The 27,367-nt window shown below is 39.0% G+C and overlaps 2 protein-coding genes and 1 long non-coding RNA gene across 5 annotated transcripts in view; 1 reads left to right on the top strand and 2 right to left on the bottom strand.

Moving 5' to 3' along the window:
• Positions 1 to 7,241: 7,241 nt before the first annotated feature.
• Positions 7,242 to 19,012, bottom strand: agpat5 (1-acylglycerol-3-phosphate O-acyltransferase 5 (lysophosphatidic acid acyltransferase, epsilon)). Of its 2 annotated transcripts, XM_017463631.3 has the most exons (9): positions 18,681 to 19,010; positions 17,973 to 18,057; positions 12,954 to 13,023; positions 12,663 to 12,778; positions 12,481 to 12,570; positions 11,162 to 11,252; positions 10,485 to 10,646; positions 8,343 to 8,466; positions 7,242 to 8,210 (listed from the first exon to the last, which is right to left on the bottom strand). In XM_017463631.3, exons 2-9 carry the CDS (start codon positions 18,009 to 18,011, stop codon positions 7,985 to 7,987), a joined length of 918 nt encoding a protein of 305 aa, XP_017319120.2. In that variant the 5' UTR covers positions 18,012 to 18,057; positions 18,681 to 19,010; the 3' UTR covers positions 7,242 to 7,984. The 2 variants fall into 2 exon arrangements, with proteins under 2 accessions (XP_017319120.2, XP_017319119.2); XM_017463630.3 differs by having other exon boundaries at positions 17,973 to 19,012.
• Positions 18,941 to 22,994, top strand: LOC124627720 (uncharacterized). The gene is made up of 2 exons (XR_006982238.2): positions 18,941 to 19,082; positions 22,325 to 22,994. It is a non-coding gene; the product is annotated as an uncharacterized LOC124627720 (long non-coding RNA).
• mcph1 (microcephalin 1) overlaps positions 21,663 to 27,367 on the bottom strand; it is a 39,823-nt gene continuing 34,118 nt past the window's right edge. For both annotated transcript variants that reach the window (XM_047154383.2, XM_053679449.1), the window contains 2 exons: positions 22,257 to 22,494; positions 21,663 to 22,120 (listed from right to left, as the gene is read on the bottom strand). In XM_047154383.2, coding sequence (XP_047010339.1) covers positions 22,068 to 22,120; positions 22,257 to 22,494 — 291 coding nt within the window. In that variant the 3' untranslated portion in view covers positions 21,663 to 22,067. The remainder of the gene's footprint in view (positions 22,121 to 22,256; positions 22,495 to 27,367) is intronic.

Here is a 27,367-nt window from a genome sequence, read left to right as displayed (position 1 = left end):
AATGTACAACCATGGTTTTCAAGGTTTTATTGTATTCTGCTAAGCAGTTACACCAGTGATTTTCAAAGTGGGGGCCGCCAGGGGGCGCCCGGGGGCCTCAAAATTTGGTGTGAAAAATAAATAAATGTATCTTTTCTCTTTCTCACTCTGACACACACACACACACACACACACACACACACACACACACACACACACACACACAATCAATTCCTAATGTAATGTAAATATGTAAGAAGTAATTATTAATAAAAAAAAGGGGGATATATTCAGAAGTCTGTATTTTTAATGTGTTTTAAATTCATCTTGCAAAAGGGGGGCATTGCCCTGGAAAAGTTTGGGAACCACTGAGTTACACCATAGGTGTCAACCATGTGTTCTCATAGTGCATGTGTACTAAATAGATCTGTAAAAGCACACAAAGCAGTGAATTATATATTATTTATTCACGTGAATTAGCAAATTGTTAAACATTTGTTCAGAACAATAGAGATAAGATAAGACATCTGGAAAACCTGTGTCTCCAGGTTACCTGTATATGTGAAAAAAGGGAGAGGAAAAAGAGAAAAAAAGGGGGAGGGGTGATTTATCCATCCATGTATTTGGTATACTGCTTATCCTTCAAAGTCACGGGGAACCTGGATCATTGGGCACAAGGCGGAATGCACCCTGTATGGAGTGCACGATCACATACACATTCACACACCCATTCATACAGTACGGACACTTTGGACATGCCAATTAGCCTACCATGCATGTCTTTGGACTGGGGGGGAACCAGAGTACCTGGAGGAAACCCCCACAGCACGGGGAGAACATGCAAACTCCACACACACACACGGGACTGTGGCAGGAATCGAAACCTCAACCCACAAGGTGTGAGGCAAATGTGCTAAACACTAAGCCACTGTGTGCCTGGCTGATTCAAAAGATGCAATATATCAGTCCCTCCACGTATTTGCGATTTTGTGATGTCATGTGATGTCACATCACAACATGCATTCAGCCAAAGCCCTCTGATTCACGTGCGTCGAACATAAGTACAGCTAAAAGGTCTCATTTACCAACAAACTTCACTGCACAAGACCGTGCAAAACAATTTCGAGCAATTGCGATTTCGCCAATTCAAGTAGTTTTCTACTAAAAAAGCACAATAAACTTCGCAAATTTTGAAAAAAAGCTGCACAAAAATCAAGCATTTTTGGCCGCAACAATTACAAAAAACTCAGTGAAATCTTGTATGGACTGATGTATGGTTTTTAAAAAGTGACTAACGTGCAGGGCAAGTGACCCTAAGGGATTCAAATATTTACGTATTTGATTTGGCCAATATTAACTGCTGGAAGGTAAAATGAGCCAATCAGGCTTTAGGACAGTCTGTAAAGAATCTGTCTCCCTGCATTAACATCCACCATTAATTCAACAGTTCTTTTTACTCCTGAGTGGGGGCTTTATTGTGCATATAGATATTTAAAGGGAAAACTGTTTCCATGTGCATATGACAAAAAAGAACTTGAAAAATAATTATGTAAATTAAGTAAAACAATAATTCTGGACAATTCCAGCTGGTTGATATGTTCCTGTAAGGGAGGTGTCCATGGTAATGATGGTTATCTCTCTAGTGGGGCCCTACTCCAAACCATACTCAGTTTATTTGTAATGGTCTGCTCCTTTCATTGAGGACTACATGATTTAGTGTGTGGCATTTGAATTATGTGACCAGTGTTGTGACTGTAGCTTTCCTCTCCGCTCAATTTGAGTCCGAGTGCCACATTGTGAGAGAGGACTGTGGATATATTTCAGTTGGTTTTGAACCAGTTGCTCAAATATGATAGTGTCATGATACCACTGACCATCAGAGAAGACAAACGGCTGCTTGCATACCTCTTGAAAATACCTGTGGTGCTAGGGAGATACTGAAGGGCAGGACTTTGAATAGAAACAATAGGAAGGTAAGCCTTAAGTACCTTTAAAAATCCGTTGTCCCAGGAGATGAGGCCTTCTGAAGCTTTGAACCATTGTACTGAGAAATGGTTTGCTACTCATTTAATTGGTAGTGCATGAGGGTGACATCTGCTGGTGAAGAGGATGTTCTGCAGACAATGACGCATGTAGGATCCCTATACATCTGCTGAATATTAATATCAGGATCAAAATCACCTTCATTGCCAAGTACCATTGGTTAACATGTACATGTAAAGGACTTTGTTTTGGTGTACTGGTGCTTAACATTATTATTCACATTACTATCACGATTCTGATTTCAACTGTAATGTATGGCACTGGTGAGACTACAATGACCAAAAACTGCCTTGATATAAGTAAGTGTAGGTTGTTTTGTTTTGACCAATATACCAATGGATCTTCAGACCATTCTAAAGGAGGATCAGTCAAAATATCAGATCAGTCTCTGTCCTTCTAGCGTGGCATAGACTGTGTCATTTTTGGATTTTTCTGGCATTGCCAGCATCACTGTCAAGACGTTTCCACAGGTTGATAACTGCAAAATATGAAAGAACATTGAGTTCACTGTGAGTGCCAGTGTTCGAGAGGTGGAAATGTGTGCTCTGAATTGGGAATTGTGTCTTATAAATGTTGAGTCTTCTTGTTAACGCTGACAATACTGTTAAAAGTGACTCCACATATCCACAGTCAGACACACGCAGTCTGCCCTCTCTGACTCTTCCTTTTCCTTCACCAATTATTCAGCATATTTTGTATTTGGCATGAATTTAATGATCTGCCTGGTTGAGAGAGTATATGCAGGATGTAATTTTCCCATAACTCATTAAAGGCTGAGAATCACTTAAAATAAAACCGACATGGACGTCATCCAGCATGCCTTTTTTATCTCCTGGAAAGGACAACAATTTAATCGAGTTTGCTTTGAAGCAGATGTTTAATTAAAATCTAGTCAAATAGGTTGCATGCAGTTAAACATGTTATAGGCTAAATAAGTCTTTAAAATCAATATTCTGGGTTTTAATACTGTTATAAGCAGTGAAGGCAAATTTGTGTTTAGACCTACCCTGTTTGTTCACAGCTTCCTGCTGATAACTAAGAACTATGTTGTTTTGCTCTGTAATGCCTCAGCAAGGAAGATGTATTATTATACATCAGCTGCTGAGAGCAGACCAAGCCCTGAAACCGTACAACGCTCAAATAACAATGCTGAATGTGTATTTGTGCAGTTTGAAATGACGATTGTATTTTTTAGCATACATGTCAATGACAATTTGAGTATTGATGTTGCATAGATGTTATGTTGCTGGTATGAGTTCATAATATTGCCACACTTGGGATCTTGTCCTGCAGATTTCCATCATTTAATAATGTATAAAATTGCCAAGCATATATATATTTTTTTGTTTGCATAAGTATATACCCCTGGGTCAGTATTTGGTACTTTTGGTACGTTAGCTGCAGTTTCAGCCAGGATACGTCTGGAATCAGTTTTACGAATCTGGATCTTGATATTTTTGCACATTCTTCTTGGCAAAATTGCACAAGCTGTGTTGAAACTGTCTATTTTCGATGGAGACCATTGTAAACATTATAATTCAAGACTACAGATTCTCAGTTGGATTGAGGTTTGGGCTTGGAACACACATCTTAAAACATTTAAGGTTCTTGGATTTGAACCACTCCAGTATAGCTTTGGCAGTATGGATGTCATTGTCCTGTTAGAACATTATATAACGTTATACATTATAAATTTAATTATATTATCAACTACATTATTATAAATATATAATTATAGATTATAAAAAGCCAAAGCTTCTTATTGCTTACAAAAGATCTGTATATGCACAATCATTGGTCTCTGTAGAAAAGGACAGGCGAAGCAGTCATGTGACACAAAACTAGCTTATTGCATTAGAAATTCCATTTATTGCATGGTTTTATTATTTCAAAAGCAATGACAAAATGTCATACATTTCATATGGCCTTCAGCTGACTCTACAATTTGTGTCTTGAAGAAATTCTGTTACATTAATATGGCTATTGCAGTAATACTGTCAGCAGCACCAAATTCTCTGATGTTCTCTTCTGTGTACGAGTTCATGAGTCCGATAATAACATTGAAAGAGATGAAAAGGGGCAGTTATCAGTAATGTACAGGCCTCTAATGTTAACATAAACAGGTAATGTTTGATTTCTTATACACAAGATAATGAGTACAACAATGTTATACTGGTGGGAAAAAAAATAAACAGGATTAGAATGAGAAAACAACAGTTAAGAGACTGTGTACTTTTTAAGCCCTAGCAGCAGCAGTAAAGACTGATTAGTGAAGGTTTTGTTGCCCATTGTACCCATTTGGTTAAATATTTTTACAATGAGCTCACAGTGAGAATACAAAGCTAGTTTCTGATACCCAACATGCCACGAGAAGGAACTTCCTCAAAACTCAAATGTCCATATGTCCTTTCCTGACTGTTACTGGAAATAATCTATGGGAGTTACTGGATCATAGCAGGAGATGATATGACCTTCTGCTTGTTAATGACCAACAACGTCATCAGATTCCTCTGCAGGAATATGAGGACATCTCACAATATCCACATTCATTGACTCATTCACTGGTTAACATTCACACTTTTCCTGTTGTTGTCCTGATTCGTTTTCCTGTTATTGTTTTTCCATTTGTTTATTGTTATTATTTATGTAATAAGTAATGGCCTTCCAGTTCGTTTTTCCATCACTATACATTCAGCATTCAATCAGCACTTCGATCATCACCAACACTTCAACAATTCTATGTTCTCCGAGTTTGTGAGCGAATATTATGGTCATTTCCAGAAATGTTGGCTTGTAGTTCCCAAAAATCACAAACATACTAGCTATGAGGAGGTTCAGTCTCAATCAAACAGACATTCCTCCAAAAGTATCATAACCGAGTTTTCTATTCAGCAGAATTATCAGATGGATGCACATTAAATGCTTTTTTTTCTTACTTCAATTGAAAATCTGAAAACTACTGTTGAACTATTTATGTAATGGCCAGATGATCTTTAGAACCAGTGGCCTATTGATTATAACATTAATTTAAATACTGCTGATAGGAAATTTGCCATTTGCTGCAATGATATTATCCTGTAAATCAAAATAAACCCCCATCTAAGCAGACATTGCCAATCATAAACAGACAACATAAACAAATTTGAATGAAACAAAGGACTCTTGCAGAGTGGGTAGAAAAAAGGCAAAAGCTGTACAATTCAGTACAGCAGTGCAATTCTTCACTCGGAACAACACAAAACATCAAGGAGCTTCACAACCCAAACATTTCATCAGGTCAATGATAGTTTGTTTGTTTTTTTTCTCACCATAGCCCTTTTAAGACATTTTACAAGCCATTACAATACGGATGCCAAGTTTGAAGTTTTTATTAGACTTTTGGGCAAAGCGATCAACTTTCAGAATGGATTATTTTATTTATTTATTTATTTTCATAAAATGAAAGGAAGCATTCATACTGCAGACCACTATATAATATTACACAATCTGTGGATAGACATTTAGAGGTAGAGTTTTCTTTTCTTTTCTTTTTTTTGCGATATAGAGGAATAAATGGCTACATTGTGGACTAAACTCTGATCAAATAACAGAACAATTACATGTATAACAAATATGAGAGATTGAGAATTTTGAAAGTAGAAGAAAGTTTTGTTTGAAGCATACATGGTGCAACTCTAATCTCGTATTTTCGTGTCTGAACAGAACTTTCAGGTAGAATATTGTTCAAACCAAATTATTCATGGAAGAAAATATCATCTGATTAAAATAATAGGCTTCAAAAGATTTATACTAGAAACATAATGCATAATCATCAGCTAAACAGAAACTATACTGTGTGTACAATTTCTGGCTACTACTAATTTCCTCTTGGCTACATTACGGGGGGAAAAAGTTATTTGCACAATTATTAGGAAATGGGTTAAATTTTTAGCTTTTCAGAATATGCAGTTTTTGTAAAGTCACCCTTTGTACATAACTTTTATGAGCCTCCCATCCAAAAAAAAAAAAAAAGCATAATTTCATGCTTGAGAAGAACCGACATGTCCTCAATTAAGTTTAAATCAGGTGAGGCAGTGTGTCAGGTCAGTAATCAGTTATGACTGAAACATTTTCTTTCTAAGCAGCAGAGTGCTTTTAGATACATGTGATGGAACATTGTCCTGAATAAACACCATGGTTTTCTTGCCGACTTCTTTTTGTTCCACTGTTTGAAGACAGCTTCTTGTTTTTTATTAAAAAAAACTGGCAGCAGTTTACTTGAAGACATACTCCAACTGACCACTTTAATAGGACCACCTGTACTCCTGCTTATTCATGCAATCAGCCAGTCATGTGGCACTGGCACAATGCATCGATCATGTAGGGCCAAGAGCTTCCGTTAATGTTCACATCTAACATCAGAACGGGGGAAAATGTGATATTGGTGACTTTGACCTTGGCATGGTTGTTGGTGTCAGACAGGCTGGTTTCAAGGACTATAGTCTCTAGGGTTTACAGAGAATAGTGCGAAAAACAAAAAACATCCGGTGAGCGGCAGTTCTATGGGTGGAAATGCCTTGTTGATGAGGGAGCTCAGAGGAGAATGACCAGACTGGTTCAAGCTGACAGGAAGGCTATGGTAACTCAAATAATGACTCTTTAAAACCATAGTGAACAGAAAAGCATCTCGGCACACACAACACACCAAACCTTAAAGTTACAACGGCAGAAGACCACATTGGGCTCCACTTTTTTCAGCCAAGAACAGGAATAGGAGACTACTGTGTGCACAGAAATTGGACAGGTGAAGATTAGAGAAAAACATTGTCTGGTCAGTCACTAAGATTTTAATTCGGATATGAATAACTGAGGCTCTTCATCTGTATCTGCATGATTTTATGCATTGTTCTGCTGCCACATGATTGGCTGATTGGATACTTGCATGAATCAGCAGATGTATAGATGTTTCCTTAACCCGTCAGTGAGTGTATTCTCATTATTTTCCAGTAGAATGCGCTTGTTAAATGTCAATACATGCCTAAACAGAGACATATCAGAGTTGTATTTTCATGGACTTTTAAAACGAGACTACAATGAACAGATTAAGTTTTCAGTGTAAAACGCTGAGATGTAAATTGTCTTTTGGGGTTTTTCACCTGATATTGCATCATACTGGAACCCACTGTGGTATAAATACATTAATATAGTTTTGTGAACAAATGAATAATGGAAAAGGTAACTGAGGTAACAGGGTTAATTTTGCATGTTAAAAGGCAGAGTACAGTGAAATGCTTCTCTGTTGCATTTTACTGCAGATATAATATTTTATTAGATAAGTATTTAGTGACAGTATATTGCTCCTGCATCCTGAAGTTTGGCAATACTGTATGAGACAATCTGTTTTGCAAAGACAAAACAAACAAACAAAAACAAACCAATGTACTAAGCAAAAGAAAGAAATAAAGCACACTTGATGTGTAAACAAAGCAAAATGTCATGCAAAAAAAAGACAAATTACACAATCTTAACTAAGCCCAATCATGAACGAATACAATTTTAACAAAAGCGTTATTTAAAAAAAAAATCACAAAACAAAAAAAACCCCTCTGAACCACAAACTCCATTAACATGAATACTCGTTTGGAGAGCTGAACACAATAAAATATCTTGGCCGACCTTTGTATAAGCATGTCAACCCCATTTAAAATGCTGTTCTTTTATTTCCAGCTCAGAATATTAAGATAACCAACGTAATGGATATGATGCTGAGAATGTAAAACCAAACAAAGCCTTCAAGACAAAAGAAGCAGTGAAATAAAGAGAGATGTGGTCATCCTCCAGCAAACACGTCTTGGCCCTAACACCAGGGGGGAAAAACACTCCAAGATGTGACAGCATGGCTGGCTGAAAACACAAGCATCCAACCAGCGCCGGTCTCGTCATGCTGATGCGAGCTGGCGGGAGGTCAGTGGTTTCTATTACCTCATGGTCGTATATGAACCCACAGCCATCCCAAAAGAGTCCCATAGATCCATGTTTTCACATAGAGTTTTCTACCTGACTCGGTTAAGAGCACTGGCAAAGTGAGGCCACCCAACACCAGCAGTGAAGGGAGCGTCTTTCTGAGGCTTAGCAGTGACCTTTGACCTTCTCCTGGAAACTTGCATTTATTGTTGGGCTCCTCAGAGTCATAGAAAGAAGTCAGCAACCTAAAATAAGGTAAAAATTCTTTCTTAAGATGTCTTTTGCAAACCACAGTCAGTAAAATTAAGTGTAAACAGAGATATTCTGCTGAAATATGTGGCGAAATTGAGTAGAGGCATCTGCTCAGGAATACTTACTTATCCTTAATCTCAAATCGTTCATGAAGCCACCTGCGGAAAAAGTCCGGCTCTGGAGGAATCTCCCTCATGTCCAGGCGCTCAAAGTAGATATGCACTCTGGGGCATTCTTTACAAAGGAACTCTGTTAACAAACAAACAAACAAGACAAACATTCAGCATATCTGTTATAAATACAGCAAACAAGTCATTACCTCTTTAAGGTTGTGTGATTTATAGATTTCTCCCCTCATCTCTGATTTACCATAAAAAAATAATAATCTTGATTTAATACATACAAAAAAACTAAACAAAACCTAAAGCCATAGGGTGGTGCTGTTGAGTGTCACTTGGTTTAAATGTAATCTACTCAAACATCACTGTAGCTGTAAGATTCTGTAAACAACTAATTATGCAAACAATGCAATCTTGCACAAGCTTTTGGGTTTTTTCATTTTATAAAATTCAGTTGCGTTTAAAATTTACACACTTTCAAACAAGACCACCTCTGGCAGGTTCTATCATAATTTGTGGTGGGATTAAGTTGTGACTGTGACAATAATGAAAACGGCTGATTCTAAAGATTACAAAGATTATATGTGATGACTTTGTGAAGATTTTGCATTTCACTTTATTCAAATTGGGCTGACCATTTTTTCAAAAATAAAACAAACAAACAAAAAATCAATGCTAGATTGTAGATTGAGAAGTTTTCTTTGGCACAAGGTCTGCCATTTTCAGCATTGGGCACTACTGCCACTATGTATCTAAAAGTAGCACAGCTAAATTTAATGTGGCTTGATTAACCGTGTTTGTTGGCTAGCTTAAACGCTGTCCATTACAGTCACAGCTGGTGGGTTCTTCACAAGGTTGTGTCGTACGTTTGAAAAGGTATTTAACAAAAGTATTTCATATTAAATTTAAACCAAGAGTAAAATCTCTGCATTTTTACTTAAAAAGTGCAAATTCAAGAGATAAATTGTAAAACTGCATAATTATTAATATTATATAATCAGAGTAAATGTTACTGGGACAACTGTGTAGGAAATATTCAACTTTTACATCACACAAGCCGGTACCACTTTAAGAGAAATCTTGAAACGCAAAAGCTGCGTAGATACTTCGCATTCACTGAGTCAATATTGGACATACAGTTTATGGTCAAAAAACCCGACCATAACACCGATATGTGGTTCTTCCGCAAAATGTTGGCACAAAGTTGGACGCACACAACTGTGTAGGATATCTTTGTACGCTGTAGCGTTACAATTTCCCTTCACTGGAGCTAATGGGGCCAAACCTTTTCCAGAATGACAATGCCCCGTGCACAAAGCGAGCTCCACATGGAACACATGGTTTACCAAGGAGGGAAAAGAAGAACTTGACTGGCCTACACAGAGCCCTGACCTCAACACCTTTGGGATGAACTGGAACTCCTACTTACCCCCCTCCCCCCATTATAATTAATTGGATATCATTTTAATCCTTGCCGCACACCGGTGTCTGAAAAACAGTCAAAAACAATTCACAAGTAGTCAAACAACAATAACGAGCATCTAATCGAGATTTCTGATGGATATAATATACTCAATCCAAGCAGAACATTCTCTAAATCTTTGGACAAATACTCAAAGGCAAAGGCCAAGCAATACAACGTAAACGTGCACACCTGCTGAAGACCAATCAGGAAATCTAAATTTAAAACAAAAATATACTGAAATAATATCTGACTCACCCTTACAATGACTGAAGCACTTGATTAACATGTAAAGAATGTAAGTCGTATCAATAACATTACTTTGCTGTTTATTCCTGTCCAAAAACAGGATGTTTTTTTGCATAACAAGTGTTGGCTTTAATGTTTTTGGGAACACCAAGGCGAGGGATGATAGCACGCCATAACTTCCTGTTTATAGGAAGTAGCAGGAAATCCATATTTATGTATTCTAGGAACCTGATTGTACTTGGAATTAACACGCACTTGCAAGCACTCTGCCCTTTTTCAGATCAGTTTGATGACTTAAAGACTAACAATATTTATATTAGATGACCTGGCCCCTTAATCCAACTGAATTATGTACATCATCCATGCAATACTAAATGTAACAGATTAAAAGTCCATTTCCTGGCTGTACTAGAAGTGTGTGAAGTGTGTCACTGTACCTGGCATTGAAGGGGCAGACAGTCTTTTCCCGTCTGCAGTCAGAGTGCCTTCGTAAGCCACTGTGACATCGTAAACTGCGTCTAGGTGCTCCTTCATGGACTCTATTGCTACATGTGATGCTTTCATTCTTGGTGTCAGAATGTGTTTCAGTACAGAAAGTCCTATGAGAGTCATTTAAAAAAAAAAAAAACAATCAGAAATAGTGTTCACTGTAGAACCAGTGATGTGATACCAAATCAGGTAGAACCAGTAAGAAACCTGTCATACACCTGTTATTGGATCAGATTCGATCGTACACAAATTCTAATAAGAGACGCTATTTTCAGTTACTACATGTCAAAAGTTGGCGGTTATTGAAGAATGGCACTAATAAATCCTTCCTATATTAACATCGCTTAATAAGAATGGACGTAATGGCAGAGAATGTCACTGTGACTGATGAAAGCACAGGTGGAAAATGGAAAATTGACTTTATTGTTAATTAAGTCAAGAACGTTTCTAACATGCCCTTATATCAGACACATCGTAATTCACTCAGTCCTACATTACTACGTAATCCTACTGTGGCTCAGTTTAATCAGAAAAACATGCAAACATCTAATATCAAATCTAATCAAGATGGCTCAAGGCAAACTGTTGTCGAAACAATACCAGTGTGGCACAGAGAGACAAGTACCTTCTTTTGCAGCAAAAGCCTGACTGGCCTTGATTACTTCCTTAAATTCAGGGTTGTAGCGTGTTCCCTCAGGGAATATGACGAGATACATCTGTGGAGAAAACAGTGGACCAGAGCACAAATGTTACGGATGTTTATATGTCTGAAGCAATTTTTATAGAAGCATAAATCAATGCCTCTAAGGAATTAAAGTCATCACTCGGAAATGCCCAATGTTACAGAGATAGAGGACTCCAACTTTAAAGGCTTTGCTCTACCCAATCAACTGTCACGGGATCACAAATGGTGTCATGGGAAAAAGTTATTTGGCAATAAACCTATTTTTTCCCAGTCACTCACAGAAACTTCAGAGAAATCACATGACCCGTCCAGGATATTTCACCCAATAAAGAAAATTTAAGTGTCTCAACTGTCAGTTTGGAGATCTCTATAATGGGTTTATTTATAATAAGCAAACCATGTACACAAAAATGACTGTTTAGCAGGACTGTAAAACCACACTTTCAATATGATATGATAAGGTGGTGTCTGGATGCGATACATTTTCGCTACAGCAATAATGCGTATTGCCTGAATATGTCCCTACGGTTTCCAGTTTCAACTGATTAAAAGATTCCATGTTATAAAAGTACCGAAACTCCAACTACACTCTTAGCAGCATGTAACAAAACAAAAAGGTGCGCATCTGAATGTAACAAAATTAAACATTAGCTTTCTGGTCAGGTTTTCACGGGTGTGCAGGATTACCAGTTCTCAGAAAGATTGCAACCCCAGCTACATCTGAAACACCACACAAAAGACCTGAAGCTAGCTTAGGAGAGGTATGTTTAATTCACTTTAAATGTTTAATAGGTCTACTCGGTGGTATTTTATGCTGAACAGCCTACTTCATTATGCAGTCTGTTGAATGTTTTGTTTAAGACGCAGTATTGTACGATCTGTTTATACAATGAATAGTTACACATTCAAATCAGAAAATATATTCTACTTCCTGTTATCACTTGCATTATAGCAACTACAACAGTCGTTACCTTACCAGCCTCTCTTTTCTCCCCTTTCTCTCTTAAAGCTAATAAGACAAAAAAAAAAAAAACCTGTCCTGTCCTGTCATGAAGAGTTTTTTCATTTTAACCGAACTAGATCGGGCTTGAATCGGATCGTACAGTTCAGTGGTGAGTGAATTGAATTGTTTTTGTCTGTTTCTTGTTTAACTGTATCTAGGTTGTGTATCGCATCCTCTGAAAGAGGGAGACTCAAAACCCTGCCTGTTAAGCGTCCTGGTTTTAATTAGGAAATGCTGTACAGTATTGCATACTCACACGTGCTCCTACATCCACCTGAGAACGGAGTTTCCTTTTCATGGCCTTTTCATCGAACTTGGCGCTCCGCTTGACATATACGCCTCCGTGCTTTAAAAGATAAAGAAGACGTCCTTTATCCCAATAACGCTTACCAAACTGCATTTAAGGAAGATGAAATATCACAATTACGCATACGGTACCTGAGAGAAATACCAGCCGTACAACGGAAGCCACTTCAGACCATCTTTTAACACGTATCTTACATGGCCGAGTGCATTTTGGCGAATTGCTAGCATGTCAGCAATGATCCAATCCGCTGTGGCACGGAAAAAAATAAAATAAAATAAATATATATTATATATAACTCACTTGATCAATCCTACAATTTCATAGACAGAATTTATACTGCTAATATAAACTGTAGGTTATTTAATGTTTAATGTAGTCTAGCTGACCATAAATAAGCAATATGGCTCTGCACCAAGACCTACCTGTGGACTGATGGTTGGAGAGATAAACGACATTCTCCTTCTTCTTTGGTATGTCTCCATAAATAATAATCTGAGTGAGTGATAAATAATACGTGAGAATGCAGGAAGAAAAACAATACATCTGCCAAAACGAAACAAAAATGCACATGAAGACTTTAACATCAGCATTAGGAGCTTTTCGCTTCCATTATTCTCACGCGTATAAGTGGTATCACCATCTGCTTATTAAAAGTCATAATGAAGTTTCGCAGTACGCTCTTTCATATCCATGTGTCCTGCGGTGTAAACACACCAGGTGTGACATTCCAAATGTGCTCATTATATGTACAGTTTATAGGAGCACAGTGATTTCCAGAAGCTTGTGTAAAGTGTTATTACTACACTTTCAAATATGAACACCTCTGCTTGTGTTATTGAACTAGGTAATGGCTACACCATATGTGGTCTCCGGACTCCTGTCATGGAGGCAGTCCTAAAATTCTGCATTAAACCGACTGAGAAGCCGTGCTGTTCTCAGTTCTGAAGAGTTTAACTTTAGTGACGTTAAATCCACTACATTCATGTGAAATGCTTGAAAAAGTGAGGAGTAGTTTTCTTCTTAATAACCCTGCTTTCTTTAGGCGGGTTTTAGCATTCACATAACGTCTCATATTAATGCCGTGCAAAGTTGGCAGCACAGCTAAAATCACATCATGTGAATTCCCTTGATAAAAATAAACACAATAAAAGCATCAGTAGATTCATTTAGGCTGTAAACATCCTCCATAAACATCCTCCCGGAGTTCATCTTAAAACTCGATCGCTAAAAGACAAACAGAAATAATGTTACCTTGTTAATGTTTCCCTAACTGCAATTTTGAATAAAACCAGGAAGTGATTTTACTGCTGTACGTTGCACATTCGGATGAGTGGAAAGGTCAAGATGACATGCTTTGCTTTCACATGTATAAATTTTCTAATTAAATATGAAAAAGACCAAAAAATATGGTCCTAAAAGTGATATTACATGTAAATAGCTGAGGATTTCCAGCCAAGACGTATTGGAGTATGTGGCTGGGTGTCAAATCTAATCAATAATTTCCTCTTATACGTCTATTAAATTTCCTTCATAGTGGTTTCAACTGTTTACTCTAGTTCATTTTAAATGTGTATACAAAGGTTTTACATTTCAATTAAACTATCAGAGTATAACTAAAAGATTCTTAGGTTTCAAAGCTTGTGTTTCTGGTTGTTACAGTGCCCTCCACTAATATTAGCACCCTTGGTAAATATGAGCAAAGAAGGCTGAGAAAATTTGTCTTTATTGTTTAACCTTTTGATCTTTTGTTTTTAAAAAAAAAATCACAAAAATACACTGCTCTCATGGATAAACAATTGCAAACAAAACACAGGTTTTCTCCAAGGATCACAGCTGGACAATTGCAGAAGTTAGTTGTGTCTTGGGGTCAGAAAGTGTCCAAAACTACAATCTGAAGTCACCTACATCACCACAAGTTGTTTGGAAGGGTTTCAAGAAAAAAGCTGCTACTCTCATCCAAAAACAAACTCGAGTGTCTTCAGTTTGCCAGACACTACTGAAATTCAAGAGGTAACCATATGGAAAAGTTCCTCATGCCCACGGTTCAATATGGTGGTGGCTCTTTAATGAGTCATGGACTATCAGATATCAACAGATATTAAATGAAAACCTGACTGCCTCTGCCAGAAAGCTTAAAATGGGCTGTGGTTGGATCTTTCAGCAGGACAATGATCCAAAACATACATCAAAATCAACACAAAAATGGTTCACTGACCACAAAATCAAGGTCCTGCCATGTCCATCCCAGTCCCCTGACTTGAAACCTGTGGAAAACCTGTGGGGTGAACTGAACAGGAGAGTCCACCAACGTGGACCTTGAAGGATCTGGAGAGATTCTGTATGGAGGAATGGTATCAGATCCCTTGCCATGTATTCTCGAACCTCTTCAGTGCTTTATCGGAGAAGACTCCGGGCTGCTAGGGTAGGTAGGTAGCACAAAATATTGACTAAAAGGGTGCCAATAATTGTTGCACACCTATATTTAACACAGTTTTTAATTTTATTTTTTATTTAAATAAACTGTGTTTTGTTTGCAGATGTTTGCTATGCATGAGAGCAGAGTATTTTTGTGATTATTTTTTTTTAACAACAGATCAAAAGGTGAAACAAAAGAATTTTACACAGCCTTCTTTCTTTTACCATGGGTGCCAATATTATTGGAGGGCACTATATGTACCATCCACTGAACATTTCCTGTTCCAGATTCAACACATGAAATGAGAAGCCCTTCTTGAGGTTGAAGTGGGTTAATTAGAGGTCAGCGGGACAGAGAGCACATTTATTGCAGAACCAGGACCGAAACTGAGGAAACAGATTTGCACTTCTTTGTTTTATGCGAGCTTAATATTATATTTCGCTAATCATGGTTTATGAAAACACAAATTTTTGAGAGCGTTCTGGATGAGGTTCTCAGTATAGTTATAGTGTTTGTACTTTTGTAGTGGAAATGACTTACTTACTTAGCCAATATATTAGCTTGTAATTCATATTTGACATTTGGGTAGTCTCATATGTCGTCGTCAATCCTCCTCCTCAGCTAGACGCTCGAGCTGTCGAACCAAATCTCACTAGCCAATGAGAGTAAATCGCTGTTAAGCCCCACCCACACCTGTGATTTATTCCAGAACGGCAAACGTAAACTTGCGAAACGTAAACGAAAACTCGGGCAGCACATTCGTATACCATGATTTAGCGAAAACAAAGCTTAGAAAACCTTTAACAAAGAATGCTGTTTATTTGAAGACCACTAAATAGCATTTAAACCCACTTTTTCCCCACTTTCAGTGGATGGATGAAAGCTAAACCAGGGGAAAGACCTTTGCACATCCTGATCTGATTTGCTTCAACGCACAGACCATAAATAACAGCACAACTGATAACTAGATAAAAAGAATAACCATATCTCCGTCTTCCAGTTACAGATGATATCTAAAAACATTTCATGTTATCAGACGTGGCAGGTCACACCTTTTTATGGGAATGTTTAAGTGTGTTGCAAGACAACTGAACTTGTTCTACAAGACATTCAGCCTGACTTATATTACAACCAGATGGCAGGTGTATTTCTCAATAGATGGATGGAGCACAGATTTTGTTCTTGTTGTTTTCGAGTTCTTGTACCACAGCACTGTTGAATTCTCATATCTGATTAGTCAGAAAGGGGTTAATTAATTTTCTATAACAGTACGGCTTGTATCGTTTCTATAGTAAAAGCTCGTTCACAGGAACTTGTGAAGCCTAATAATAAACAGATCGCAGAACGCATGCTGCTATTCAACAAGATGCTTTAACAAGAGTTATTGATCTGGTGAAGCACGCTGTAAGAGTAAGATGTTTATTTAACATTTATGGAAAGCGTCTCAGGTGTCAGTGCTTCATAATAGTCATAATAGTTTTCTGTCAGAGGACTTGGCACTTTCTGGTTTATTTCTTATTACCCGACAGAAAGAGCGGGGGGGAAAAGAGAACGGCTGTTTACAGCTGTTGTAACATAAAGGATAACAGGAATTAACTCGTCTAGAGGACGTTCCACAATATTAAAGACTAATTATAAACGGTTAAATGTATGTGGTGTCGTTCTTTTCGTAAATTAAAAATTATCGCTTTGGTAGGAAAGGAATACAACGCATTGGGATGTAACATGTCACGTTAAGTTACGCGTTATTCTTTAGAAAATGCATGATGTGGACTTCCTAATGTGTCGTTTGTGCCAAAAGGACTGGTTTTTATTCGGGTTTTCAGTGAAATTGTAAGAATATGACACAAGGAAATATCATCAGTATGATGTCTATGTAATCTTAGACTCTGAAGTATTCGTACTAGCATGAAGATACTGTATGTTATTGATGGAGACGTCAAATTTACTCTGTAAAAGGGCGTCTGCTAAATGCTTTAAATGTAAACGGAAGTTGTTGTTTTTTTTGGACGGTGATAAAAATAAAGGGGAGCATGTCTGAACACGCTGTATCTTGGCATAGCTAAGACGTGAGCGCAACAGGGCAGTGCAGTAATCAGGAAATTAACATATTATGACTTTCAGTTTACTGGTCTGCATTAAATAAGGAATAAAACACGTTGTTTTAGGACAATAATCCACGCCGGGGTGTTGTGATGTGGCGCGACACAATGCGATCTTTTCTTGACAATGACGATTTTTAATTTATTAACGAATTGTGCATTTTTTTGCCATTTATAGTTGCATCTAATGCTGTGAATGTCTGTAAGGAAAGTAATTTTTTAAAAATATATTAAAGCATTTATAAACGGTCACATTCACCAGCCTTGTTTTTTCCCCCTCTCTTAAAATGACAACGAAATTGGGGGGGGGGGGACCCTGCAGGCTGTCATGTTTCAGCAAAATGATGGAATACTTTCCGACTGTTCCAAATTGCTGACACTGGAGACTCCCTCTATAAGTGTCATATAGACTAAACGTCTCCTTGTGGAAAATGAAACCATATCAACTATTATGTGTTAATAACGTAATAATAAAAAAAAAACCTGTTTTATGCAGATTGTTTGCTTGTGAATGAGCTCTTACTATGGAGCATTAATATAATCCAATCCTGTCCCTCCAGTCAGAGCTGCTGTTATAGTAAACGAAGCTGACCAATCAGATTCGAGAATTCAACAGCGCCGTGGTTATCAGGTATCTTGGATAACGCCAACACCTTGATCCATCACTTACCCGGAACTGTTGAGATTTTACACATAACACAAAAACTATATTTAGCGTGTGGTTATTTTCATTAGTATTGGGAGAACGATTAACGATATATCGTGCAACCCTTGTAAACCAAAAGACTGACCAGATATAACCTTTGTCTTTGTGTCTGCAAAGTTTTTATTTAAAAAAAAAAGGCTGCAGATGCTGCAGGTGAGGTCAGTAATGTGGGAAGGATGTACTGATGTTTTTGGAAGAATAGAGTCAGTAAACTCACCTCAACCCCGGTGTAATTTTCGAAGAAGAACAGTACCATGCTCTGGTACACGGTGTAGATGTGATCGTCCACGGTGTGGTACAGTCTGGCCGGTAGGACAGTGGACAGGAGTCGCCATGCGCCCCAGGAGAGCAGGTAAACCGGCGCAGTGCCGAGCATAACCGCGGCCGGTATGCAGTAGCGCAGAGAGTACGTGTGCACGATCAATGACAGCAGCATGTTTAATAAATCACAAACAAACAAAATCCGACACGTAATGAACTTAACACGTCGTTTCACAAGGCGCTGAACGGGTTTACACAGTGTGCGGAAGCGAGATCTTGCAGCTGCTACACCACATCGGCTACAACGAAGCTGTTATGAACTGTGCAAAGTTTCAGCTTAACCCTGTCATTGTGCAAAATATTATTTTTAAAAAAATATATCTACTGCTAAAATATAATAAACCTCGAAAGCCCTGACGGACACATGACAAAAGTGTACTTGTCAAGACGCTCAGTGCAGAGGCATGCTGCTGTCAAAACCGTGTCGCGCGACTATACACCAGGCTTTACGGTAACGACAAGGCGTTTGATTTAAAGGAAAGTTTCTTATGAATTACAACACACTTCCTTATTAATTACAGCGCACGAACTTTCTTTTTGTCCCGTCAGGAACAGAACGCTTGTTTTCAAGTTTGTTCAACGATAACACTCGGTTTTAACGTACCGTACAGATGACAATGACCATCTCAGCAGCTCTGCGATTTTCTCCTAACCGCTTGGTGGTTACCGTAAAATCCCGTACAGACACGCAGACCAGTTTCTTCTACCGCGGTCTGTCAAAGGTGAGGCTAACGTTCATGCTACGGAGTTCAGCTCCAAACTCAAATGACAAAGCGTCTAAATAACACGAATGTATGAACTTTAGAGGTCTATATACTCAAGCGCAAGAGGCGAAGACGAGTTTGTTTTTGTTTTTTTTTAATCTTACAAATCTACGCGTCTTTACCAAAGTCACGCTACACTGTCCAGCACGGACCCCATATTGCACCCGATGACGTCACGGACGCACTAGCATCGCGCTCGCTCATTGGTGGAGGTTCCGGATCTTGGTGTCGCAGTTGCTACGGTAAGGGCTGAGTTCCAAATATCTCACTATTGTGCAACTAGGGTGCACAAGCCGTGGTTTAATACACTAGAATAAAGCCATGCAACCTTCCGCACACTCCTGATCTAAAATCGTACTTATCCCCAGGCTTACTAAGTATAGCAAGAAAGTAAATATGGAACGTGTTTTGAGCACTTCATATGTAGTGCACTTGGGTACGGAGCAGGAAGGCGTTTGGGATTCAACCGAAGACACACCCCTCTTTTCGAATCTACATCAAACACGTGAAAGGAAACCACCGGCAGTTTCGGGCTGCGTGTAAAACCACACGTTAGTGGGCTAATGCTGGTTAGTAAAATAAATCGTGCGTCAACGCAGTGGGCGGAAAAGTGAAGGTCATCGGATTATTTATTTATTCATTTATCCACATCGTATGTCTCTTATTCACCTGTAACCTGCATACAGTATTACATTATACATTGTATTTCATTGTACGCTTGTGTGAGAGTGTGTGTGTGTGAGAGAGAGAGAGAGAGAGAGAGAGAGAGAGGTTGAGCAGCGATGCACAGAAACGGCATGCAGGGGAAGTGAGATCTGCGGTTGGGACTTTATTCAGGACACAGTGCATGCTGCACACACGTGAGCACGAGCAACGCGTGCAGATCCGTCAAGCTCTCCCCAATTCAGGTCTCGGACAACCCTCATTATTATGCACACCTTTAACTAATCAGCTAATTAACAGCCCTTTCTGCACCAAAAAACACTCTAATGTGCAGGGCACAACGTTGCCACCTATTTTCAGGCGGAAGTAAATAAAGCACGCTCACAAAGGCGCCAGATGATGCCAATTAGCATATCGATTAAATGGGAACGATCACTTGCATACCAAAAGCTGTTCCATGAAGAAGGAAGAACATTATATTATAGCCTAAGAAGGGGAAAAAACAATGCTGATCGGTCATTGGTTGTTGAGGAAACAATGCTGATCAGTGATTGGTTGTTGGGAAACAATGCTGATCAGTGATTGCTTAGTAGGAACAAAGACAATCAGTGAGTGACTTGTTGCTACTCTTTTTTTAAATTAATTTTATTTTTTAATAAAGTCACTAAATTTGTCTTAAAATGTTTCCGGCCACACACTTTGGACATAACCTCAGTCTTGGCGCAGTGCTTGCAGCACACACGTGATCACTATAGGAATGAAAAAATTCTGCTCGAGTGGCTTTATAGGAAAACTGGTCACCATTTAGCTCTCATTGATCACCTCACCACATACAAAATCGCTCTGAACTCTGTGCGGTCTAGCTATGTTGAGGCTGTGGCTCACATGATGGAGCGAGTTGTCCACTAATCGTAGGGTTGGCGGTTCGATTCCCGGCCCACGTGACCCCACATACCGAAGTGTCCTTGCGCAAAACACTGAACCCCGAGTTGCTCCCGATTGCAAGTTAGCACCTTGCAAGGTAACTCTGCTACTATTGGTGGGTGTGTGTGTGAGAGAGAGAATGAGAACCAGTGTAAAGCGCTTTGGATAAAAGCGCTATCTAAGTGCAGACCATTTACAATTATCAATAAAGCAAGCAATAGTCCTAAGGTTTTGTCTGACACGATAAATAAGCTCACTCAACCTCCTCCAGCTCATAATGTTCATGCATCTGAAGAGCTCTGTTGTACTTTCCTGAATTATTACCAGGAAAAGTTGAATGCTGTCCACCAGTGCTTTATAGGCAAGGCCTCTTCTCTCCCTTTGCCACTTACACCTGCAGCAGTGACTCCACTTCTTAAAAAAACCTAACTTGGACCCTCTAACTTATTGTTCATTTCCAAAATACTGGAAAGTACTGTTGCCTCCCAGCCACAATCTTTCCTTGCTTAAAATAATCTCTTTGACTCCTTTCAATCCAGCTTTCGTCCACACCGTAGTACTGAAACTGCCCTCCTTAGAGTTGTCAATGACCTACTACTCTCTAGTGCAGGGGTGTCCAATCTTATCCCGAAAGGGCTGGTGTGGGTGCAGGTTTTCATTCCAACCAAGCAGGAGCCACACCTGATTCCATCTGTTTAATCAGTTGAACTTGGCTTTCAATAGACTCAGGTGTGGCTTCTGCTTGTTGGAATGAAAACCTGCACCCACACCAACCCTTTCTGGATAAGATTGGACACTCCTGCTCTAGTGACTCTGGTTCTCTCTCTATTCTCCAATTACTCAATCTTAGGTCTGCTTTTGATACTGTCTGTCATGACTTACTTCCCTCCCGCCTCTCGGATATCAGTGCCACGGGTGCTGCTCTTTCCTGGATTACTTCATGTCTCATGGATGGACGGTTTTACATCTCAATGCAGGATTATCAGATGCCTACAGTCTCTCAGAAACTAGGCATCCCTCAGCGATCGCTTCTTGGACCTCTACCATTCTATCTATCTATCTATCTATCTATCTATCATATAGGTGGCACCCTAGCATGAAGAATGGCTCCATCCCTACATATATAGCCTATACATTTTCTGAAAATCACATTACATAAAGAAAATAATTAAATATTGTAACAATGATACAAGTCTTTTGCAGCCCTGGAAAACTATTAGCAAGTGCAGGTTCAGTCAAGTCAAAATGAATCTTTGCTTTAATGCAGCAGTCAGCAACTGAAGGAATACATTTATACTATTGAAATGAATGCATGTCTCGCTGTAGCAGTCTGCTTTAAATCATTACCACCTCTACGTTGTACTATGATTTATGTTTACATGAAATGCTCGTACCTGAGCTCAGCTCTGATTTCTGTTCTCGTAAATGAATTCAAATCAATCCCTGGCTATAAGCCTTATAATGACTTGTTTTATTTAAACAGTATCTAATACACAGTAAAGAACAACAGGAAAAACACATCAAATACTCATAAAATACACACAAACTATAAACATACATACTGTATGGAACATATGGTATATGCCAGAAATTCACAGTATTCCATTTACATGAAAATGTCACCATCACACACTGTCTCTTTACTCCAGAATGTAGTGGTCATATGGGAGCAGCACGTGATGAGTCACGCAATCTGGCCAAGTACAGAAGAAAAAATTTGTTAACATGTTACAGAGAATACACTCTCAAACAATGTAAGAGTTTCAGATTTTTATATCTCAGAATATAACCATAAAGGTTTACAGTAACACATGGAGGAGACATGTTACCTAGAATCCACTGTTCTGATAGGCACTTGGTCTCTTCAGGCTTTTTGCCTTTGTATTCCCCGATGCAGATGCCGGCCTGGCGAATGCTCCTGCACACGGCACCTCCGCACAGCTGGACGAGCTCCGTGAGACTGTGGCAGGGCGGCTGAGACAACGACGACACAAACATGAGTGGCTGGTCACGGAACAGATCCTGCTGATGCTCTCCGGCTGAAAGATGCTGCTGTAACCGGCAGATCTGCAAGAAAGAGCAGAGAGAAAGGTTGCCATTAGCAATAGTACATAAATAATAACCGTGTGAAATAATGCCATCTGATGCAAGTTGGCGATTTAATCTCTAGAAAGAAACCTCAAAATTGCCTTACTCTTAGTCTATGGAGCTACTTGTATCATATGTACACTTTTCTGGCCACAACTTTTAGGATCTTGAAAGTTACAATCTGACTGTGTAGCTTTCATGTACTGATTTCCTGCAGGAAAATACACTTAAAAGTAGGGATGTAAACAAATATGAATATATCCTTCAGAATGAATGGATAATGTGTTATAAACAGACACAAATACAGCTACTAATAGAAGGCACACTATTCATTTTTTTTTTTTTTTTTTTTTTTTTAATGTATTGTTGGTGGTTTTAGAGGTCCAACCGATCTATTGCTTTTGCTTGCTGGAACTATGGGTTATATGCAAAAATCTAGAGCGGCCTCTAGAGGCGAAATAAAAACTATCGCTGACAAATTTTGTCGTGTTATTTGAATTTTTTATTGCTCCACCCCCATTTCGGATGTCTCCATTTTTATTTGTTATTTGGAGTGTTACTTTTTAGTTCAGTTTGGATGTACATCTTTTATTTACTTATATTTATTAATAGTTAATATATATTAATATCTCTGTTATGTTTTCATTCAGTATCAATTTTAAAACTACTAACCAACTTGGTTATCGGTATGGGTAAAATCCACTATCGGTCGACCTCTAAGGTCCAGAAGCCTGACCTAAGCCTGACACTGAGCTCCAAAATAAAACCACATTTCGATTTAGATATCTCTATAAACTTGCCTGAAATTCACAAAAAGAATGTTTTCAAGGTTTTCCAGTGTTCTTAAATGAGCTTCCTCTCTCGTTTTTAAAAGAAAATGTTTCCGGAACATTTCTACAGGACATTACAATGAAATGCTGCTGAAAGGAGCCCATTTTGACTCTCAGCAGCACTGCACCTCAGTTTCTCAGTAGATTCTGAGACTGTGTTCAGCGAACCTTTCTGACCTTTCTAAAAATGCAAGCCCCTACAACTAAACTAATACTGCTAAAAGATTAGGTGGCTTTTGTTGTCTATAAAAAACAGTTCCCTTACTTAGGTGGAAAAAAACACTATGGCCAAAAGTATGTGGACACCTGACCATCGCACCTAAGTGCTTCTTGAACATAGCCTTCCAAAACCGTGGGCGTTAATATGGAGTTTGTCCTGTCTTTACTGCTATAACAGCTTCCACTCTTCAGGGAAGGCTTTCCACTAGATTTTGGAGCATGGCTGTGGGGATCTGTTACCCATTCAGGCATTATGAACATTAGTGAGGTCAGGCGCTGATGTTGGATGAGAAGGCCATTCCAGTTCATCCCAGAGGTGTTCAGTAGGGTCAAGATCAGGGCTCTGTGCAAGCCACTAAAGTTCTTCCACTCCAACCTTGACAAACCATGTCTTTCTTCATCGACCTTGCTTTGTGCATAACTGCATTGTCGAGCAGGAACAGTTTTGGGTTAAGGACCCTTAGCTCTGGTGCAGGCAAATCTTAATGTTAAAGAATAGAAAGACCTTCTACACAATTGTGTGTGCGTCCAACTTTGTGGCAACCGCATGAGGAAGACCCACATATGGGAGTGATGGTCGGATTTCTACATAATTTTGTCTATATAGTGTAGTCAATCAGCTTACTTAGGCAAATTAGATTGAAAGATTGCCACAAAGTTCCATAGGATATATGATTGAGTCCAATTATGAACTATATAAATAAATCATAGTTATTTGTTTTTAAATTATGTGAATGAAAAACTACATTTTTTTTCAGCAGTCCTTCCCCCCCTTCAGTGTTTCTGGGTACATAGTGGTAGAGTTCAAACAACCACCGCTTCTCGTCTACACTATGCCCATGTTAAAACTTGAATACAGATGCACCCCTATTCCACAGTCTTGTTTTAAGCAATTAACAGTAAGTTAAAGAGATGATCTAAATGCTTCATAACTGATCATCTGCCATAATCAGTCATATCTGCCATATCAAATTGTGTCTTTCTGTGACCTTGGGTGGATCTTGGCCATATCTATTAATGAAATGTACCCGATTCTGTGTTAAATAATAAAAGTCTGGCTTACTCGAACCCAACTCCTTACACGCAAATATTCTCACCGTGTTTCCTTCCAGTAAAGTACTACAAACCTAGGAAAGTGGAGGAGGAGGGGGGGAGGTCCCATTTACTCAAGTGAGAATAAATCGGAACACTGCTTTAAATCAAAGCCTACAGAGTACAACAGACACGCTAATGAAGTACAAGCATGCACAAACACAGACTGTCATAATATTTGTTCAGGTGTGCCAACAGTCACCGATGATAAGAGCTTAGCACAAGTTTGTCACTACTTCTGCATTCTGGAAAAAACTAACATGATAATAGAATTCACAGGGCTTCTGATGTTGTTTTATCCGAAACACCTTACAAATGCCGTCATTCGAAATTAAAATACGCAAGGCTCAGTTAGATGAGAACACAAAGCCACTCTTTTACACTGACTACAACATTTAACTTTGAAACGAACCAGACTTTGATGGGAACCGCATTGTGCTGTGTGTGTGTGTGTGTGTGTGCAGGACAGAGGTCTTGTGACACAGGCAACCAAAGCCCTCAGTTTGCAGCTGATGGGGGTAATACATCAAAGATCTCGCACAATGGTGTCGTCAGCGCCTCGTTTGAGCTCCTTTGGCTCCAGTTTGAGGCCTGTGAATGGTAGCAGGCGCCCTGAGCTGGCATTCACGCCGCTGCCGAGGGCATTCGGTACGTGCTCCGTGACCATCATGGGTCAGTGGCAAGGCTGAAAGGGACAATCTGCTCCGCTTAGCAAATACACTAGCACCATTTTAGACGCTGTGGAATTGAGGCTGGCGGAGTGCTATTTTTAAACTCGAGTATAAAACAGGTTTTGAATGATCAGCCATCGAGTGTGTCGAGTAGTAGTGTTAAAACTTAATGGCTTTACAAATCTTTTAAATCTCTCTATAACTCAAGCAATCACAGTGCTACTTATTACCTGTTCGAGCCAACATTAAGCATTAACTTCCATGACTCTTTCATCAGTTTTTAGCTCAGTCAAATCTTTAATTAAGAAACATGATTTCAGAGGCCAAGGCTAACTGAATGATTGAGCATGGCTGTTTTATTGAAACCGAAGTCTCCAGTCAAATAACAGGAAAAAATATAGAGTCCTGACCCCGGCAATCATGAATTCCCTCGTCCGGATGAAATGGACAGAAATTTGAATGTTGTAAACTCTTTAAGAAAAAGGAGGACATTGGGTCACTTCCTTCCTCGGCCCAGCTTCCTTTCGACATGAAACGGCTGAAGCAAACACAAATCCTCCCACGCACGCGCCGGAGGAAGATGATTCAGAGCAAGCACCTGAGCTACAACATGTGCGCCTCTGCGACACCAGCATTCTTTCAGCACACTTCCACTTCCAGTCCGGCAAAACGTTTAAATTCCAGCGAGGCCTGTTAGACGTACTTGGATTAATTTCTGTTATTAATTTTTGTGTGTGCGCTAGTGTACACCTTTGCACGGCATGAGCATATCAACCTTAAATACAAAAAAAAGTACTCGTGAACAAACCTTCTGACATTGGTCAAATGGAAAAAGTGTCACAGAAATGTCCACTCAGGTGCTCGTGGAAGTGACGATTAAAGCCACAGGAGCACCGCGCTGATGTCTGTTCTATAGAGACCCCCACGAGGTTAAGGACAAAACATCCTCTGAGCGGAATGATTTCCTCCCTGCGACACCTGCTTTCCGAATCCGTCACACTGGCTTCATAGGTGACGCGCTATGACTGGGAATAGAAAGGAACTATGTATTGGGTTGTAACCCTTGACCTGCTATGTGCTTTTAAATATAACTTTGTCTTTAGTAGTACTGTGTTCTCCTTAAACGCAAATTCACATTTAAACACTTATTTATTTTAAAACGTACAAAAACATACACCATCGATTATAAAGTCATTCATTCGACACTACATTATTAAACAGTGATGCTCATTTAAATGAAGAAGATTTTTCTATAACAGCGTTGGCACTTGGACAGTAGCTCTGGCAGCAAGGTTTATATGGACTTGATTGGTGGATGAGCCACAAAAATGAATTTAAAAATGTTAATCATCACTGATATGAACAGATATGTTATGTTATTTCACGTTTTTTTGGAAGGAGTCTCAGCTCTGTACCTAAAGCTTAAAGTTGACATTTTCCGACATAGGAAAGTCTTCAGGACTTACGAAGTCGCTTTATTTTTGGTCTCGTTAACTACGAGAAAGACGAAATAAAGACGGGCTGATGAGGGAAGGACTGTTTATAGCTGCGATAGAACATAACCGACTTGTTTCACGGATATTAAACGCGTATGAATAAAAAGTATAGCATCATTCTGTAACAAACAATGTAATTGTTGCCGATGGTGTAAGAGGAATAAAGCTTCAGGACATGCTGTTATACGAAAATAATCAACTTCAAGGTGGTAACAGTGACTCCGCTTCACGTCAGGTGCATCACGCTAGCCCGTTGTTGATCATTTTCCTAAAACAGCACACCTCGCTGTGTTTTATTGCATAATACGCATATAAACATGACAGTTGAACAGCACCAAAGTCAGGAGCGTCTGTAAACATGATGTACAATGGAACACTAACTCCAACGGCATCTATGAGAACTTGGGATGAAGGTTTTGAGCCGAGGCATTAATAGAGATCAGGAATTTTAAGATGACACGGGTTTTTATTAATGACTTCTGAACCGAAGCCAGATAACTCGTGTCTACACTGCATTTCAGCTCTTCTGTTTTAACGACTTCCA

Source organism: Ictalurus punctatus, chromosome 3, assembly GCF_001660625.3.
Source record: "Ictalurus punctatus breed USDA103 chromosome 3, Coco_2.0, whole genome shotgun sequence".
In the NCBI taxonomy this organism is placed as follows: Eukaryota; Metazoa; Chordata; class Actinopteri; order Siluriformes; family Ictaluridae; genus Ictalurus; species Ictalurus punctatus.
The sequence above is the reverse complement of the archived record's forward strand: the minus strand, read 5'-3'. Positions and strand labels throughout refer to the sequence as shown.

Bases quoted from the DNA above. Each gene is read 5' to 3' on its own strand.
- agpat5 (XM_017463630.3), bottom strand. From the start codon at position 18,191: ATGCTGCTGTCATTGATCGTGCACACGTACTCTCTGCGCTACTGCATA. The intron at 11,253-12,480 runs GTGAGTATGCAA...TTTTCTCCACAG, and splicing joins AGGTGGATGTAGGAGCACGT to ATGTATCTCGTCATATTCCC. The intron at 8,211-8,342 runs GTAAGTATTCCT...ACCTTATTTTAG, and splicing joins CGATTTGAGATTAAGGATAA to GTTGCTGACTTCTTTCTATG.